The sequence below is a fragment of the Ostrea edulis genome, chromosome 9 (assembly GCF_947568905.1).
Source record: "Ostrea edulis chromosome 9, xbOstEdul1.1, whole genome shotgun sequence".
NCBI classification, from domain to species: domain Eukaryota; kingdom Metazoa; phylum Mollusca; class Bivalvia; order Ostreida; family Ostreidae; genus Ostrea; species Ostrea edulis.
In genome coordinates, this window is record NC_079172.1 from 59,485,682 (window position 1) to 59,507,346 (window position 21,665).

Below are 21,665 nucleotides of genomic sequence, written 5' to 3' on the forward strand. Positions count from 1 at the left end.
CACCATGGCAGAGGTCAACCCCCCGTGCATCTCATGTGGCAGAGAAGTCAGCTTGTGTATATAAGAATGAACATGGCTCTGATGATAAATCATAAATTAACAGTTACAAAAATTCATTAAAATTTTTAATTACCAAGTATTATACCTTCATACTCCAAAATACCAAATATATCATACATGTATATCAAGCAATAAAATATAAATAATGTTTATGAATGACTAAAACAATTGGGAAAATTATTTCTAATAGCCTTTAATCTAATGTATTTTTATTCATATTCAGGAATATATCTTACAAAATTTAATATAAAACCTTCAAATGTCGTAAATTTCTGTTAGTCAGGTATTTGGTATGACAGGTCATTAGTAAGACCCGTTGCATACGTGAAAAATATTTTTTTTGGTTCATCTATAGAAAAATATGTATAGAAAAATGAAGAATTCCTATGTTTCAGACATTCAACTTAATAAGAGGGCGAACGGACCATGGGCGAACAAGTTTTAGGGCGATCGGACTCTGGGCGAACGGGAATAAGGGCGAACGGCGTCATGGGCGAACGCGTTTTAGGGCGAACGAACATACATTCTTACATATTACTGCACAGTTACATTACATAATACACTATTACAATCACGCATTTGAAAAAAGCAAATGATAGAGGTACTGAAATGATAGTTACAAGACTGAAGTATGTGAACGGAAAAATCACCTTCAACTGTCATAGGAGCCTTCCTCTGTTTCTGTTATGTGCAAAGCCAAAGGCAAAGTGAAACCTTTTCCATGAGCAATAAAGTTGTTTACGTCGTACCTCGAGCCCGATCCTAATACAAAATAAGCAGCCCACATGCCTTATTGGTCACTGGAGTACTATTTAACAGTACCACTAGGCCCTAGAAAAAATCCTGTTCTGAATATCTAAGCTAAGACAGTTGATACATGAAAATGCTTTGTTTATTTACTACTTGTTTCCAAATTCTAGTCATTTTTATCACTATACTCAGATCTGATTAAAAACAATTTTTAAAAGCTGATTTAAAGGTTACTCCAAATAGGCCAGTAATCTGGGGACAGCCTAGGTCCTTAGAAGCTCTGCAGTAGATGTTGCAAAATCTTGCATTCTGAGCATTTCCTGGCACTTCTTTTCACTTTTAAATTTTCTACTTTTATGTTACATATACTTTTTAAGTGATTTAAGATATGAAACTTATAATTCTTTTTTTGATGCATGTATCAAAAAACATCATGTATCCAAACCTTACCCCACAGGCACTTGTTTCATACATGGGTCACCCTCTCCTTATTAGTAAGGAGGGGTGACTCATGTATGAAACAAGAGCCTCAAGTACCCCCTTGGATCATGAAATTTACAATTTTTTGTAAATGACTACCTACTCCTTTCAAATATTCATTTAGCTTCAATTTAGTATCAATATCAAATATTCAACAGCCGCGGTGGTCTAGCGGATATAGACCCCCCCCCCCCCCCCCCCCCCCCCCCACACACCTTTGCGGAAGGCCGGTGTTCGAATCCCGACCGCGACGTACCTTTAGAATTAAGTCGTTAAAACAGGTAGTGACACATCCATCGCTAAACGTTTAGCATCAGGTGTGATTGTCACGGGTCCTCGGAGATCACCTTAAAAACGGATGTCCCGTATCACATTAGGTGTGGCACGCTAAAGAATCCTCACTGCTCAAAGACTGTTTACAAGCGCCGAGCAACGGCTTAAATTTGAAGCCCTTCATCGGTCTTGGTGATGTCTCTATATGAGTGAAAAATTCTCGAAAGAGACGTTAAGCAAGTTACAATCAATCAATCAATAACATAAAAACGTATACCATTTAAATGTTTTGCACATATATAGTATACACTACATATACATATACCAAGTTTGGCCTCCCCATGAAATCGGTTCCTCTACGCGGGAGATTATAAAAGTTACAATTTAGGTAGATACCTCCCTGCTCTACATCATTATGCATTTGGTTTTTCTTACACACCTGTGGCTCTTGAGAAGAAGCTATTTGATAATTGGCCAATTTTTGGCAGTTTTTGTCCCGCCCTTAAGGCCCCTGGGGTGCAGGAGTCCTGAAAATTATTGTTTATGTCCCCCTTGTCCCAAAGATACTTCATACCAAATTAAAAATAATTGGAATGGTAGTTATCAAGAAGAAGTTAAATATGTTCAATTGTTAATGTACGAGGATGACGGACGACGACAGACGCAGACCAATTGCACTAGATCACCTGACTTTACTCAGGTGCCCTAATAAAGAGAGGTAGAAAGAACCGGGCCGGGTCACCCTTTTGGTTTTCTTCGTTAATACATATCATTACGCCAATCATTGTTTGTTTTTTTTGGTACAAAATTCAGCAGTGGAATCGATATCACGAATGAAAAAAAGAAAAAAGAAATTAAACATACCATCTGGTTGGTAAAATGGGTAAGTAAGACCAAAACACTTATTGTTACATATTTTCCATCTTTGCTGGAAAACTAGTTGAAAAGTTTCCTACTGTTTTAGGTGGTGGAATGCTTAGCTACATTGTAGCAACATTTTCAATCATTCTGAAGATTTGCTGGTTTTCTTTACTTAAATAAAAATGGTATTATATCGTTTCTTAGTCAATATATTTTTTTCAATATTTATTTGATTTGAATGCATCAGTTTCGTTCTTTGTTTTATATATTTTTTCTTCAAATTCATATGTTTTCAAATACTTTTATAAATAACAATATGAAATAGTAATACGTGTACTTAATTTTTCATTTGGAAAACATACCTGTTGACAAGCAATATTATAAGATTGATGATTTCATCTTCTCTAAGAAGACCTACATGTAGCATTACTGTAATTGCATTAAGTTTTAGTCTTAATCTAGATTTTTCAAATATATTTCTTAGTCAATATATTAATTTACAACCATAATATACGTGGACCTCGTACTATATGCATTTTTGACCTTGTCTGTGTCGAACTTGAAAGAAGATTTCCGAGAGAACAGCGGCAAACATAAGGTAAATCTGTTTTAAAAGCGTTGTTAGATCATGGAGTCTCTTAAAATAATCGAACTAGCTTGGAATGAAATACTGGCCACATATCAAAAAGTTAAGAGAATTTGGTTGTTCTCTAGAGTAGCTCTGCTATATTCACATCTGGGTTATTTCTGTGTTCTTGCATGTCGTCTGGGTTGATACTGTCCGCAAGATTTTGAGCTCTCTCTAGGACTTGTGCAAATTTGTCGTCCGTTCGTATGTAGTGTTCGCACGAGCGGTCTTCAGATTATTCTGTGCTTCATTAAATGACCATATCACAGTCTGTCTTCTGATGAGAACGTGTCAGTGATTTGACCGTACAACTGTTATCTCCATGGTGAGTTCCGGATCTTCCAGCAACAGTCTATTTGAGCTTTATAAAAGACTTGTGTAAATGTGTCGTCTGCTCGTAGTATTCATAATTTAACTGTGCATTGTGAACTCCGGATCCTCTACTCCGAAATATCCTGGCTTTTTTATGACTTTGATATTTACCGTGTGCCAGTAAATATGACTATCATATAAAAGCTAGGAAAACGTCAGATATGCCAGTAAATATCAAAATGATAAAAAGGCCAGGAAAACGTCAGACATTTCGGACTACGGATCTTCAAGCAACCGTCTACCACTAGTTTCAACGTTCGACTCTCCGCTGCTATTTTCCTCGATTGATATTATTTGAAATAATAGCGGATAAATAGCCTACTCAAACTGTCCATTACGTCTAGTTGTATAGACATTCTTGTCTGGATAGCGTATGTAGATCTTATGTACACCCCATCCCCACTCTAAGACCCAGTGAATGAATATAGAATCTGTAATTCATCCAAAATATGTTATTTCCCCGCCGATCACTCTCATAAGTCGTTCTGAACAGCCATTGTGTACTTTCTGTAAGCTTTGGAAATGACCACTTGTGAGATACTAATATAACGATGAAACGAAATAATGATAAAAACATCCTGGTGAAATGATCGATTTCCGGAAATTGATGCTGATGTCGAGGGTTTTAATAATTTCATTATTGATACATGAAACGAAATAAATAATCTATTCAAAGTTAAGTTGAAAGTAGTATTGTTTGATTCTCCAAAAACCAAAAACGTTTAGTGAGGGACTTGCCTCAATGGTTGTTCAATGATACATCTGTATTTCACGGATGATATCCTACACCAGAGATATTTGATGTGGGTGAAAAGTGGAGGATGTATACAACATTGATTTGAAACTGAAAACTTTCAAATTGACTTTTAGTAAAAAAAAAAAAAAAGAGGTTTAGTAGAAAGCAATCTGAAAAGAGTGTAAAACCCCTGCTGGACTCGAATCCGCGATCTACAAGTTCAACAGTCGACGTGTTAACCTATTGAACTACTTATCTAGGCAACTCTATTTGAAATGAATAGAAAAATATTGCTGATATTTATATTTGCATTCGTGTTTTAAAAGGAAGCCGGCCATTATGACAATATAAAGTACCTCCCTAAACGAACTTGGTATTGATTCCACATTTAGTAATCCTACTTATACTCCAACTTAACTTTCAAAACATTCTTCAAAATCGTTTTTCAGTTTTAAACACATTCAATATCTTAGTCAATTGAACGAAGGAATGAGTTACTGTACTTATACTGGGTTCCTGAACTTTACACAAACCTTTAAATACATAGACATACTGCTGACTCCCTACCTTTGCCCCTTACGAAATTATCAACTGCTGTGAAGGAGAAACTTCAAACGTATTGTGCCACAACATCTACCAGAAGTAGTGTAAATCAAATGTGGATTCCAAAACAAATCTACATTTTGAAATCACAAAACTTTTCAAATCAACAAGATCAAAACGTATGACATTTCAACACTTTACACGACCATTCCTCACCACGAATTAAAGACTGAACTGGTTAACACCATAGACAGTTGCTTCTTCGTCAACTTCCCATATCTATGTAGCAATATTTCATTATCACCTGTATATGGTGTTTATATTTCTCAACTGATTCGATACGCAAGAGCTTGTTTTGCTTATAGTCAGTTTGTAAATTAAAGCAGTCTACTGAAAAGCAAGTTGATGTTATAAGGGTTTTAGCAATCTAGTTTAAAGTAAGCATTTCGCAATTTTATCGTCGTTATAACTATATAGTCGCTAATATACAACATGTCATTGGTTTAAATGCTATCTGACTTTTTCATACCAATTGTTGTTCCGTTCTATGCACATTGATTCTGACTGCGGATTACTTCGTTTGCCTGATCGATGTGGGGCGGGTGTGGTCGGTCGACGGAGGTGCTAGTTCCTCCTGACCGTCTGACCCCGCCTCTGTTACCTCAAGTGGCAGAGGCTTGTTTACAAGTGGCGGATTTAAGGGGGCAGCCGATGCCCCCATAAAATTTCAAATTTAAGGTAAATCGGAGTATCTTGTTTAGAAAAATATTCTAAACGATAAAAGAAGCAATAATTTCTTCCATTATTGGAGAAATAAATGACAGAATCTTTAAATTTCGTGCATTACTTTATTGGGAGAACTTAATTTTGTTCCAAAAACCTTTAAAGTTTACCTCATTTTATTAATTTCACCTTATTAGAAATGATAGGAAATAGTAGAAATGACTAAATAGGACACATTTTTCAAGCACTATAAAATCTGTAAAATCCAGGAGCTACTGGGGGATTCGCCCTCTGGGCTCCCACCAGGGCTTTGCCCTGGACCCACTGGGGGCCTCAAGGCGAACCCCAGACCCCCTGCCTAATAAAGTGGCACCCCCGTAACCGCAATTCCTGGATCCGCCCTTGTTTACCTAATATTTGTTCTTACACACTGTATCATTGAAGTGCCAATTTTTGCCATTTGTTTAAACGAATAGTGATATAGTGATAACGATAAAAACTATTTTTTGTCATTGAAAACAGGATAAGTTAGTTATATATGTTTTCTACACAGTCAAATGTACAAATTCCAAATCTTGAAAATCGAATTTCATATTTCAAATCTCGAATGAATCATCTGGACTTTAGTTGAAAAGTTTTTAAAGGAGGAATGACACACCAGAGAAATTTTATATGAATGAAAAGTGGAGGATGTATACAATATCTTAAAATTGACAAATTTCAAATTATTCTATTTTGTCAAAAATGCAGTTTTATTAGAAAGTAATGTGGAAAAAATTAAAATCTCTGCTGGACTCGAACCCGATATCTACCGTTCAGCAGTCGACACGTTTTTATTTTCTCTTATGACACGTTAACCGACTGAGCTACCCAGTTAGCTAGGCAATATTTAAAAGGACCATAGAAATACTGTTGATATTTATATTTTCATTCATGTTTTAAAAGGGAGTCGGCCATTATGACGATAAAGTATACCTCATTAATCTAAAAGTTTGATTCCTACCACCCTATCTGGAATTTCAGAAAACAACTGATTTAAAATAAAGTTTAGGAGATGAGTGGGTTTAACGTGATGAATCAAGGGCGGTCATTGTTCTGTGCGACTGGGTATGTCAATAGTTTTTATTTTCTATCTCATAGCGCACATAAAATTTGTCATCATATCATAATCATATTACCAGCATTGAAACACAAGATATCATAAGATATATAGTGCAAATCATTAAAGAACAGCTAACACTGCATGATTAAATCAAACATACATACACATTAGCTTACAACCTACGATATAATTATTCACCACAACATGCGAGACCTATCCTGAACATGCGGAATAATAGTAAATGTACAGGTTTTTTGTAAGATGAGTATCGAGAGAGAAATTTTCAAAGTGCATTATAGTATCATGTTTAAAATCATAGCACATGTATATTTAAGTAAATGTACGGATTTATACATAAGATGAATACCGAGAGCGGAATCTTCTATGACATTATAGGTGGGAGGGATATTCTATGACATTGTAGGTGGGAGGGATATTCTATGACATTGTAGGTGGGAGGAATCTTCTATGACATTGTAGGTGGGAGGAATCTTCTATGACATTGTAGGTGGGAGGGATATTCTATGACATTGTAAGTGGGAGGGATGTTCTATGACATTGTAGATGGGAGGGATATTCTATGACATTGTAGGTGAGAGGGATATTCTATGACATTGTAGGTGGGAGGGATATTCTATGACATTGTAGGTGGGAGGGATATTCTATGATATTGTAGGTGGGAGGGATGTTCTATGACATTGTAGGTGGGAGGAATATTCTATGATATTGTAGGTGGGAGGGATATTCTATGACATTGTAGGTGGGAGGGATGTTCTATGACATTGTAGGTGTGAGGATATTCTATGACATTGTAGGTGGGAGGGGTGTTCTATGATATTGTAGGTGGGAGGGATATTCTTTGTTCTACTACATATACTCAGTAATTGTAGATGTATACTACTTACACAGGACACATTAAAAATGAAATGTTGAATCGAGAAACAATTTCCATTTAAAACAGAAAAACAATCTATCAGAGAAGGCGTTCAGTCCGCTGACCCTTCGTTACAATTAACCAGCATATAACATCATATAAACATTTACATTATGTATATGGGTTTTCTTTATATTTTGGTGTCGGTGACAGTACAGTTTTATACGAACGTTGATAAAGGTTTCAGTCCGGAAAATCAAATGATAACCAGGAAATATTACTAAATATAGAATTCCAGGATGTCTGTATCAGGTGACATGGATCTAACATTAGGATAACATTACTCTCTGTCTGACGACAATGATGTACTGGGTGTGGACATTTATATTTCTCTCTGTGACGTACAGCCGGGGGACGGGCGCCTGTCCAGACAAGTGTAGCTGTGGGACTACGTCTTCCTGTAATGGGACTTACGTAAATTGTAGATTTAGAGGACTGACCACAGTACCAACCAACATCCCCAAGGACACCTGTGCATTGTAAGTCATTCATCTTATTGAAATTAACATTTTGCACTCATTTCTTCACAGGTTTATTTTTACTGACGAAATACATTTTCAAAAAATGAAGTATGCAATGAAATTACGTTATTTTTACATTGCAGATGGTTCTAAGTAAAACCATTTTAATGATATTCATTGAACACCTATTGCTACGTAACATAAATTACAAAAAATGGTAACTTTATCTAATTATTGACGCCTCACCTCAGTCACCAGCGTGTGATCGAGAAATCCGTACATGTATATCAATCAGTTTGAAGTCAATATTTATTTTATTATATGGCAATGTCAGATTGTTATAACAAGTTATGCACAACATGCAAAGTACGATTAAAAAATGAAAAGAAGAAAAGAAAAATTACAATGTATGATAATTCAAATCAACCGACCTTAAATCTGAAAATTTCGGAACAATCTAAACTAATTCAGGATACATCTGGAATCTGTACAAGAGGTATCGAACGTGTGATAACAAGGAATTATAGCATATATTTCAGATTGTCATAAAAATGACCTTACATCCATTTCACACCACATATCAGTACTCAAAATGTTCAGAGTGTTAAGTGATTCTGTACTTTGATTGCAAAAACTGACTATCGATTCAAATTCGAATAAATCTAGAAATTGTTGACGGAGTTGATGCGGAGCAATGTGCTTTTTACTATAGAATGGGCATTATCATCATATACATGAATATATTTGTTAATGTTACTATGTATGATTTTAGGCTATATTCATAAATAAAATGAATATTTATTCGGTATATACACGCATACAAATATACATACATAAATACCAACGATAACCCATGAAAGTTTGAAAGCGTATTTCCAAAGGGGTCCTTCGACGTACGGAAGTTTGCGCTAGAGGGCATTTATGTGGGAGGAAACCCGAGTACCCGGAGAAAACCCACGGGTCCGAGCGGGCGACCGCCATACCCTCTCACATACAACCACTGACGATCACGGGGATCGAACTTAGGTCGCAGCGGTGAGAAGCGAGAGCGTTACCTCCGCGCTACCCGGACACCCAACTGAAAAGACAATCATCAATGGATCCATAAACAATTATATCGAGACTGTTTTTATAAGAACCCGATGGAGGTTACACTTAGTAGAATATACAGTTAGATAGTGTGTCACGATGTTGATGATGAGGTAAATTATAAATCATTGCGATATCTACAGTGATGATCTTCATTATGATATTAATATAACAGAGGTCACTCTTCACACTTTAATTTTTTAAAGGTCAGTCATTTTAAACAGAAGTCAGATACTACAAACTTCATATCACTCTCATGGTCATCATTAACGGCGTGTTGTGAGTCTGAATCGTGATGAATCGAAATTCCACAAAGCTTAATCTGAGATTGCATACCATAGATAAGTTGTTAACACATCTGAAGCCCGTATGATGATCGCTAGATGGCTATGTTTAACATTTAACATGGTCCCTTGGATATACCAAATATGGGATTTTATGTCTAGGAGGAGTAAACATCTCTTGTTGACCTGTCACACCCCCGTGACCCCTGTATCTTGATCATATAAATAGAGTAATCTGTAAAAATTAGCATGTAAAGATCGGCCTACTGATTCCTCTGAAACACGTCAGACAGCATTGAACCCAATAACATCACATGGATATATAGCAACACAATGGAAACACAGGAATCAAATGTATTGTGATGTCCATCTTAGGACGACATATGACTTAACGACAACTTTGTTTATACCATAGTTATGAGGATTGTTGATGGAATCAAAATTAAACTTTCAAAAAATTATGTTAACAAGTGAAATTAGATTAATTGTAGATATATCTGTACAGTAAAACACGCTTATAACGAACACGCTTAAAACGAATTCACACTTATTGTAAAGTGATATTTATTCCCTTATGAAAGAAATGAACGAAACTTTTATTGTATATAACGAAGTTTGGCTATAACGATCTGTTTTTTGCTGAATCTGGAGTTTTGCTATTACAGGGTTTTACCGTTTTAGTGTGTTTAAAAATGCAGCTTTACAAGGCCAATATCTAAGGACGTGTTGAGTGATGGCGATAACTTACAAGTTTTTTTCCTGGCTTGGTTTTATGTCCGATTTCCGGATCCATCATAAATTAATATATTTTCCAAATTTTCAATGTTTTTTTTTCCAATTACGCGTCCTTAAACTTCCATACATACAAAGTCAGAATTAATTTGTTTCCCTGTGCACAATTATAAAATACTGAAACTGGAGAATCAGGGCCACCATTGTAAAAGGCGATCGCCATTCCCCATAAAACTACACTACGTTATACGAAAAATCCAGTGCGGCGCTAGTTACGAATGCCTAATATCTCGATATAATGTTTGATTGCATAAATGTTTTATTTATGAAACTTGCGATAGAAATACTATATTTATGATCAACTTTATTAATCCTTAGAATTTCATTTAAAATATACGTCCATATGCCTTTTTATAAATTCGTTTGATTTGATAATTTGGCGAGGAGTTCAGAGGATGTAGATTGTTTACCGGTATTCACCAGAAACGTGAGGAAGCAGTTTTTAAGCAAGAATAAAACCGTTTGAATTTCCTCGACAACTTGTAAAGCGGTATTTGTAAAGCAGATTTACAGATCCAGAAAAATCATCCACAAAAGTTTCAGTCTCTCATTAATCAATCATGAACAAATTAAAACACAGATAAGTACACATGAAGCGATCAAATGGATTTTATTTAAAATGGACTTGTTTTAATTAACGTTGATTAAAAATCAATAATATCAATAAATGAAATGTAAATATAAATAAAATTACCTGATAGAAATACAACACCAATACGCACGCACGCACGCGCGTGCGTGCGTGTGTATGTGTGGTCTTGGCACACCGATTTTGACTAGGGATAGTTCCGTTTACTTGATCAAGATATATGATTTTATGGCGGGTGAGACCGGTCGACAGGGGATGCTTTCTCATTGTTACAGGTTGAACGGGTTGGGTTCCAGGATTAACAATCAAAAACAACGATTTTAAACGTTTTCACTTTTCACTTTATACTGCAGACATAGTGTACATAGTCATTATCCACTGCTGCCTCAGGTATTCGTTACTAGCAATGCATGTTTACATTTGGTCCGGTTTAAGTTGAACACCAAGTACAATGAGTCATTACACCGAGACCTACATACACAATAAATACAAATTAAGTTACACACATTAATACAAGTCATTACTCACATAGTCCACCTAACTTATGGAATTACATGTGGCAGCGCTGCATTACTTAAAACTTGCATTAAATGCTTACTTCACAAACTAGACACTTAGTTCACTTGAAACTTAACTGCATTAACTGTAACTTACACACTTTAGAATCATTATGAAGTACATTCACATTATGATACTAAAAATACGAGAGCCATACGAATACGTTCTACTCACTACTATTTCCTAAATAAATACACACTATACAAACGAAATAAATTATCAAACAACATTAAATACTTTAAAACAACAGTTACCCAAGGACCGTAAAATTAACAGGAGAAAATGTTTAAAGTAAAATGCTGTATTCACCTCAGAAGTCGTGTCTGCACGAATTTCTAACTTAAACTTGGAAGTTTGACAAAAAGAAAATTTGCAGGAACCCGTGCTACTCCATTGCGTGGAACACAGTCCGAAGAGTGAAATCCTAAACTCAGGTGAAGAAATATATATTATTACTACAGTAACTTGATCCGATGAGTCGGAACACGTCAAGTTGACAGGCGCGGATCATCAGATCACACGAGACGCGAAGCGTCGAGTTTGATCTGATGATCCGCGCCTGTCAACGAGACGTGATCCAACTCTTCGGATCAAGTTACTGTAGCAATGATAAATTTATTATATACCCCCTTCTGTATTTTAAATTCATATTTATAAGATGATAAATGTAATCCAAATTATCAAAAACACAGACATACCATGAAATTATGTTTTGTGCACGCGGTTTCGTTTGTGACGCGGTCAATATTTTCCACAAATAACGTTGCGTTGATGCATTGTGACGGCATCAGTTTCAGAGGATACTGATACGGAATCAGAAAACCACATTGTGGTGATCCGGAAAACCGCATCACACGCTGTGAAATCCACAGTATCAACAAACGATACATTGATGGGTATATAATAAATACAGGTATCGAGGGGTTCTCTCAAGGGTATTTGACTAGAGGGGTCTTCTACAGGATAACTGAAAACATACTATCCAAACATGTAACACCGTAAATGTGACACCTGATCCCACCTCTGGTATGACCAACTCTTTATTTTGTATTGCTTATGGGCGTTGTGAGATTGATAACTATTCGTTATCTTCGCATTTCGTATGTCATATTTGATTGTGAACATTGAATGCAGAAAGTTTTACTCAAATTGCAACATCTTATTTCATCGCAAACTACGTATACTTTGTTACATGTATACATCTGAAAATATAATTCATGTGATATTATAGAAATAACATCGTTTCACATTTACTATATGTCATTCTAACATGATGGTGTGTTGTTCTCGAATTCATTCTGAAACATATGTTACATCAAAATAGTGTTCGAGTAGGGACTTTAATTGCAGACTTTGAATTGGAAACCCATCAAAACAATTGGCATCGCCTACCGTACATGGCTCACCCTGGTGCAAAGTTTTCATATACTACGTAATGGGTATTATATTAATGTACAGGAACGTCCTCATATTGACAGTGTTGTTTCCTCGTGTTTTGACCTAGTACTTTAATTGTTAGCTTTAATAATTCACAATTGTATCATGTTGTATCATGCCACGGTAACCGATAACCAGATAGAGTTCATGATGGACAAAATAATTAACTAAGAACCAATAGAAGGTGTGGGGAGCATCATACTTGATCATACTTCTAATGTGATGTTTGCCTTTTGTCACATTTCATTTGAAATATCTTAGGTGGTTCCACATACTTCATTTGAGTAAATACAGGACACTGAAAATTGAATATCATTTTAATGTATGAACATCAATCTATCGTAAATTGTAACGATATATGTCATCAAAATTCAACGATATTTTTTTCTGACTGGCATATAATGAAGTTTATGATACATGTTACAAACCGTTTTCTATTCATTAGTGATATGACTTCAACACGTGCATGGATTCCCAATCATTGATTAACAGATTAACTCACAATCATTCTGGACTATTCATACACTGGTAGAATACTTTGTGATATAGTTATCAGTTGTCACTATATGAGCTGTGAATGTTAAGTCCATAACTAATTGACTAAGATTTTATGCATGCATTAAATCCTTCAAAATAGTGTATCACACGTGATAAATCCAATTATACATTTTCCGAAGAATGATTTTTGTAATTCTTTATGAAGATTTTTAACAGTTCACTTCCATTAATGATTTATTCTCACAAGTGTAATATACAGTTATGATGTTATAAACACTAAAACAATTCTGAATAACATGATGCAGAATGTGTGGGAACGTACTATTATTTTTTTTCATTCAGAGATTTAACGATAGAGAGTGGTAGTTTTGAAGGACTAAATATTTGTAAGTTGTTCTAATTTTTATTTCTCTTGGTTCATAAGATTGAAATATTTGATTCGGTCTTACATCAAATGATAACCACAGGTGCAGTTGTTTTCACGGGAAGTAATGGGGTTTCCTTTCTGCTTTTTTATTTGATGGGTTAGGGAATAATTCATGTTAAACTATTATTTACGCCTTAATTCAGTCACTGAGTGAATCCAGAAAAAACTACAGAGAGGCCTGGGGGTTGCGACACAAGATGATACCTTTTCTGCCTATAACTTGGTTGCTTGCAGACCACAAAATGGCGATTTTGAGAAAACGTTTAATCAAATGGGTTGCAACCACTGTAAACCCTTGCAAATCCCCCCCCCCCCCCCCCCCCGCGTTATCGTGACTTTAGATTCTAATTTCGTCTGATTCAGAATATTACAATTTACGTATATATTAATGTACATTCATTCTCACAACGGACTGTATATCATTTTGATTCACATGATTTGGACATGTTATTTTACCAAAGCTCAAAATGATAAACATGGCTGAATTCATGAACAATTATATGAGGATACTTTTCATTATAACCACTTGAAGTTACACTGAATGACCATGCACGCTAAAACCAAAACTCACAATATATATGATGAGATCATTTACAAGTAAACATGATCACGATTTCTACAATAATCATTTTCATGTTGTGCTATTGAATCATTTAAAAACCACATTTTAGTGCATATCGACAAAAGCATGTGAATCTAAAAAAACAATTAAAAATGAATATTCCAGTAATGATGAGCTGAGTTTGCACATAATTGATATGTTAGTAATTTGTGTAAACCCCTCTCAAGTCATCAGTGATCTCACTGAAATACACATACTTAATGAGAAGTTTTGCGATCATTCTAAGCTCAATATATAGATAGGGGTTTTAGGCTAGCAATGATCATATGTTGAGTGCATATATAGATGATGATAAAATAAAATATATACATATGATGATAAAATAAAATATATCTACATAAAGTTTTACTCAATCACACGTTAAAGGTGACGTCTAGGATAAAGAGACGCATAGTTTATGCATGAAATAATTATTCAAAAGTATTGCTTCATACTTCCTGCATCTAATTTTAGACTGTCCCTAAGTGGATACATTACACCTTTCATGATATCTCAGATTGTTTTACGTTTTAAAATACTGTACATTGTGACGTGCAAGAGACCTTTCATCTTGGTAAAAAGGCGTATGATACCAAAAGGATTCGCCAGTTACCAATTCCAGACACATAGGAGCGATTTGCAAAGGGGCAGCTTTTTATCCAGAATTTTTCAACCTCACATTCTCATTCACTACTACTATGAAAAATAGTGGGATAGGGGGAGTCATTCTATAGATCTTTATTTGTACATCAGAATAACAGGTAATGATCATTGTCACAAATGTGGAAGGACAGCCCCCCCCCCCCTTCCCTGATTTTACATTCCCGAATTCATACTCCCTTTCACGTGACATTACTGAGATAGCATGCACTGGTGAAATTGCAACATATCTTTAACATATTTTAAACATATGATAATCATATAAAAGGAACACTCAAGGTAAACGTACGTTTTCAAACATATGCTTGACATATCTTTATAGAATGAGCAACATATGTTTGCATTACTTTACAATAAACATATATTTCGTTCATATGATATTCAAATATTTATCGTATGATTTTCATATTATCAATATGCAAAATTGTAATATCCTGTTTATATTAAACATATGTTTAACATATATATATATATATATATATCATATGTTTAACATATATAAATCATATGTATTAAACATATATTTAACATGCACCAAAGATATATTTAGGATACATTTGTATATTCAACGTGTTTGGAAACACGATAATCTTGAAGGGACACACAACATACATGTTGTTATATGAACATACATGTCGGAAGGAACCAGCCTTTATTTATAATTCAGTTTGCACTGCACCTGGAAGGTATCACACCGGTAATTACTTTCACTTTATATTACTATAGAGGGGAAAAAATCATTAAAAATCAGTTTACAAAATTGATGCCGAATAACGAAGTCAGACACGTTCTATGTTACGTCTCTCGTCTGCCGACACCAGAAAAACAACACCCTACGCGGCATTTTCGAAAATAAATTACCCGCAAACAACACTACCCTCAAATCCACGTGTTTTTTACATGTGTGTAAACAGCCGGAGTGCACCTCAGGAAGTAGCCTCAGCTACCAACAGCAAATAGTTCCTTTGTATACACTTGGTTATTTCTACAAATTACACAAAATTTCCTAATCAGGGGTATAACAATGAAGAGAAAAGAAGAAGAGGAAATGAGAAAAATCGCGGAAGGAAAAAAATATTTCTTTAAATATATGGAACCACAATTGACTAAGTTCATTTTGATTGGACAATTACCGGTGTGATACCTGAAAGGAGGAACAATCAATACTTTTAAGGACACATATACAGTTGTTCATTTATTTGTAATAACATTATATTAATATTAAGTATGCAAAGCTATCATGAAAATGCATGCGTGTAAATCTCCACAAAATACCAGACAAATTACAGACAAGATCAATTCATTCATATTCAATTCATTGGCATACCTACTAGACTATTTTTCACTAAATACAAAGGAAAGGTATTATTTAGTGAACATAAGAATTTGATTACTTTAATACACGTCCGGTAGCAGTGGTTGCTTGATTGCAATGCCCTCTGTATCAACTTTCTTGCTGTCTACTTATTTCTGAAAGAAAAACCTAAGCTACTTGTTTACATAAATTAATACCCCACTGCATCCACTTATGGGACTTCCTCCATTGGCCTACAGTTTTGCAGTTGCTCCCCCTACACCGTAAGTTGGGGCACGCTTACGATTGCGATTCTAAGCTTCACATAAATAGTATTAACAAATAGACTATAGTAAAGCTTACGTTACCAGATTCTATAGTATACAAATTTTATCAAGTTGTATTATATCTATGACAAAAACAAGGTTTAATTTCTTCAAATTTTGGCGAAAACTTTTAAAAGTATGCACTTTGTCAAATTGTAGAGTTGGGGGGGGGGGTTATAGGTGGATGTAGTATTTGACATTTATGTCTGTACAAATTATGCAATTAATACCGAGGAGTCGAATAACAATCTGTTTTAAAAACAACAGACGCCTAGAATTAAAAGCCACAATGAAAACATGTGATACCATCAGGCACGTAGCATCGTAGGGGGGGGGGGGGAGGTTACTCCATAATATTGCCTAAAATTTATTGACTAGTAAATACCCCATCCCCCAAAAGAAATAATCCCAAGGTCGAGGAGGAAGGCTGCAAGGGTTGATTTTTCAGTTCCATTCATCGGTTAAATTTTACTCTTCCACTACCATTTACAACAATCCTTTTTTAATAGGGGGGAGGGGCAGCCTATCCGACCATAAATATGTCGCTGCACGTTAAAAAAACCCCAAGTTTGTATGTAATAATAAGAGGAGGCAGACCCATTGTTCCTAGGTGCCTGATGATTGTTTGTGTGCTCATTTAAGTAATTGGAAATGCAAAAAGAGGTGTAAGTTGATGTACATAAAATCTAACTTTCAAAAGATTTAATCATAAGCGAAAAATAATTCTAACAAAAATATTACACTAGACTGGTATGTCTTTATTTATTGGCACCTAGTGTATATTTAGTAACAAGTAGTTTTTTTTTTTAAAGTGTGAAACAATAAATTGATGTACTTGTATGCATTAGTTCTATTTGTGTTTTAGGCATACAGTATTGCATGTTTCTTTTTGTGTTTTGATTGTCGAAAAATTGATAAAAATTAATAACGAAGAATTGCTGATATACAAACAACATCATGATTCTGATGTAAAGAAATCGAGGACTCGGTAATTTACATCATGGCCATTGCTTGCAAGAAAACCACACAAGGGAAACATATCAATGAAATTAGTGACCAAGAAATTTTGTTTAATTGTACTATTTCAAAATCATTACACTCGATTCTTAGAAAAATACCTTAACTGGCAATTGATTGTAATTAAAGATTGTCAAATTTCTATTTATTCCTTATCAGGCACCGTCAACCGAGGACCTCAATTTGCTGCGCGCCCTCTGTAATCGGAGGAAGATACTCGCATAGCGTTATGAAAAATGTAGGCCATTAAATATGAAATAATCTAGATACATTTACACCACATCATTCAATTTTGATTCTCACAATGTTTGACCTTGCCATTCAATAAGAGTTTTCATATGACTACAAGACTTTTTCATAAACCAATCATGGGCCCTTAAAGCATTTAAATTAAGCAAGAAATATGACAATTTTTTAAAGATGGGAAAGAAGCCTACAGACTAGATCTCCACAAACATACCAACAGAAACAAAAAATCAAATGGGGTATGTTCGTAGTGATTGTAAACATTGAACATTTGTGTCATATGTTCAAAATTTCATATGTTTATCATATGTTGAACATATGTTAAACATGATTTTTTCACCTTGTGTTAATCATATGTTTGAAGTTTGCAGTATGTTCAACATATGTTTCAAACATACGTCAAACATATGTTCACCATACGATGATAAAATGTTTATTATATGTTAAACATAGGTTTAACATATGAATATCCAATCATAAGTTAAACATATGTTGCAATTTTACCTGTGTATGACATAGTCATGTTGCAAGGCTTAATTTTTGAAATATGAATTCTAATGCAACTGTTTGCTAGATCGACTATTGTTTCGAAGTCATACTTTTACCATTAATTTCACGTTGAATCAATGAGTGTCGGGCGTCTCCTACCTAGATCACACTAATATTTCAAAGTATCGAGTCATCTCCCATCAAGTCCATCAAATATCTTTCGTATGATTTGATAAGTTGTGTGTGCCAAGGATTGCTGATTGGGAGAAAGACGATATTATATAATCTATTTAAACAAGACACCCTTCATATTTCTTTAAATATTATATACTACTGGTAAAATAAGAATTGACTGGATCAAAGTGCAGTTTCTTAGATCTGTAAGTTTGTCGTTTTGGTATGGGTTTACGGTGATTCCTTATAAATGTAGAAATAATTTTGTTACTAACAATATATTTTGTTTAACGTTTTTTGCTATGGTGTTATGAAATTTTATGAATATAGAACGCAGTTGATGCAGAGCAATGTGTATACCTTCGTACTTTAGAATGGACATTTTCATCATACACATGAACATATTTGTCAATGTTACTATGCATGATTTGGGCCAATATTCATATCCCAATTAAAAAAGACAATCATCAATGGATCCATAAAGAATTATATCGAGACTCTTTTTATAAGAACTAGATGGAAGTTACACTTAATAGAAAATACAGTTAGATAGTGTGTCGTGATGTTGATGATGAGGTCAGTTATAAATCATTGCGATATCTAGAGTGATGATCTTCAATACGATATCAATATAACAGGGGTCACTCTTCATACTTTGATTTGTTAAAGGTAAGAAATTTAGAATAGAAGTCATTTACTACAAACTTGGTATCACTTACATGGTCATCAATAAAGGCGTGCTGTGAGTCTGAATCGTACTGATTCGAAATTCCGTACCATAATTATAAGGATTGCTGATGAAGTTAAAATTAGACTTTCCAGGAAATTGTGTTTGGAAGTAAAATTAGATTAATTGTAGATAAACCTGTACAGTAAAATACGGTTATAACAAACACGCTTAAAACGAATTCACGCTTATTGCGAAGTGATATTTAAGAAAAGAACGAAACTTTGATGAAGTTTGTCTAGAACGGACTGTTTTTTGCTGGCTCTGGAGTTTAGCTATAACAGGGTTTTACTGTATCAGTATTATTAAAAAATGCAGCTCTACAAGGCGAATATCTAAGGGCATGCTGAGTGATGGTGATAACCTACAGGTTTTTTCCTGGCTTGGTTTCAGGTCCAATTTCCGGATCCATCTCAAATTCAGAATCACTACTATTTCCCGAATTTTCAATGTGGTTTTTTTTTTTCAATTAAGTGTCCTTAAATTCAATACATGGAAAGTCCGAACTAAGTGATATTAATTTGTTTCCCGGTGCACAATTATGAAATATGGAAAATGCAGAATCGGGACCACGATTGTAAAAAGCGATCGACATTCCTCATAAAACTACACTACGTTATACGAAAAATCCCGTGCGGTGATAGTTTCTAATGGCGAATGTCCCGATATAATGCTTGGTTGCAAAAACATTGATGAAACTTTACTTGCGATAGAAATACTATATTTATTATCAACTTTAATAATCCTTACAATTTCATAAATGCACATGTTGTTTTCGAAATTCCTTTGTCGAAAATTTGATGGTATGTCGAGCAGGTCAGAGGATGTAGATTGTTCATTCACCAGAAAAGTGATGAAATTTGTTTTAAGAAGCAGTTTTGAACAAGAATGAAACTGTTTGAATTTCCTCGACAACTTGTAAAGCGGTAATTGTACAAGGGCTGTTCATAAGTATTGTATATTGTACCACAACGCAATAACACTTTGTACGATTTTGTAGATAATGATACTCTTTAATAGCTCTATTCAATATATTTCCAACGGTATAAAAATGAGCCTTCAGCTCCACATAGTTTTAAACTTAGTCATTTCAATAGAGGCAGTCGTTGATCGCTGTTGTAAATATGGTTGGGAAACGGGTTGCGAATATTGAAGAAATTAGAAGCTTATATAAAAGCACAAAACTCAGTCATCCAGTAACGCAGATATATACTGAGTTGGGAGAAGTTTATATGTCTGATAAGGTATCTTATGAGACAGTTCGTAGGTGGAGAAAGACATTTTTGACTGGCACAGAGTCCGTCAAAGATGCAGCAAAATCTGGCCATATGTGACTGTAACAGGCAAGGCAAATGTCTCAAAAGTCAGGGGAATTATTGAAAGTGATGGTAGATAAACGATTCGTGATATTATCAAACCTGTTGGCATATCACTCAAAATGTTTCCCAAATTCAATCCAAAACAATTTGCAAACATTGTTAGGGGTGACAAAACATGGGTTCACTATTTCGAAGCAGTAAGAAAATTTGAAAACAAAATATGGCTAATTAAACACTGTAGAAGGCCTGTAGTTGACAAAGAACCATAAGCACAAAGAAGGTTCTTTATTGCATATTTTTCTCATGTGATGGTATAGCCATACAAATTTCGTTGCCGAAGGGCAAAAGTATTACAGGTCGGTATTACCGATATGTTATACTAAAATAAGCTCAAGACATATTATCATTAACGACGCCCTGTGTCGGGATTTAGGCATGTTCGTGTACTATTGTTGAAGTCGGAGAAGGTTACCGTCTTGCCACACCCACCATACTCTCCAGATCTAGCCCCATGCGACTTTTTCCTTTTTTAAAAACTTGAAAAATTCGTATCTGGTCGTCGTTACAAGTCCCGACAACCCCTTTGCTCAGCCATCGGTCAGTGCCTCAGAAGTCTACCTAAATCAGCGTACCGTGACGCATCTCAGAAATGGACTCAGAAGTTTAATTTAACTATTTGAGTCAATTGGTTTTGATAAATCGTACAATACACATTACATATCGAACAACACTCGTAAAGAGGATTTTGCGGATCCGGAAAAATGATCCCCCGAAATTTCAGTCTCTCATTAATCAAGCTTGATTAAAATTAAAACAAAGATAAGTACACATGAAGGGATTGAATGAATTGTATTTAGAATGGACTTAACTAATATTAATCAAAAACAATAATGTCAATAAATAAAATGTAAATATAAACAAAATTACCTGATCTAGATATTCTTCTAGATGTTTACTGTGTTCTACATGTATAGAATTTGAATGTAATGCATTCAAGTATTAATTTCGTTTTAGATAGTGGGGGTGATATCGTTAATATGAAATATATATGCAAAATATATATGTAAATATATAGTATACATCATATGTACATTTATTTATGTTCTTGGCACACTGATTTTGGCTACGGATTGGTCCGTTTACCTGATCAAGATATAGGGATTACTGCGGTTGGGACCGGTTGACAGGTGGTGTTTACTCCTCATAGGCACCTGA

At 34.8% G+C, this 21,665-nt stretch overlaps 2 protein-coding genes and 1 long non-coding RNA gene across 3 annotated transcripts in view; 1 reads left to right on the forward strand and 2 right to left on the reverse strand.

The window, feature by feature from the left end:
• Positions 1-827, reverse strand: part of LOC125658275 (uncharacterized) — a 13,871-nt gene extending 13,044 nt beyond the window's left edge. Inside the window, exon 1 of the mRNA XM_048889496.2 lies at positions 711-827. The gene's annotated coding sequence lies outside the window, so the exon portion shown is untranslated. The remainder of the gene's footprint in view (positions 1-710) is intronic.
• A 6,705-nt stretch (positions 828-7,532) lies between these two features.
• The window catches only part of LOC125658266 (slit homolog 1 protein-like), a 229,518-nt gene continuing 215,385 nt past the window's right edge, over positions 7,533-21,665 (forward strand). Inside the window, exon 1 of the mRNA XM_056149727.1 lies at positions 7,533-7,941. Within this exon, the coding sequence (XP_056005702.1) occupies positions 7,763-7,941 (179 nt within the window). The 5' untranslated portion in view covers positions 7,533-7,762. The remainder of the gene's footprint in view (positions 7,942-21,665) is intronic.
• On the reverse strand, positions 11,002-11,671 carry LOC130050239 (uncharacterized). Its single transcript, XR_008798676.1, has 2 exons — positions 11,545-11,671; positions 11,002-11,148 (listed from the first exon to the last, which is right to left on the reverse strand). It is a non-coding gene; the product is annotated as an uncharacterized LOC130050239 (long non-coding RNA).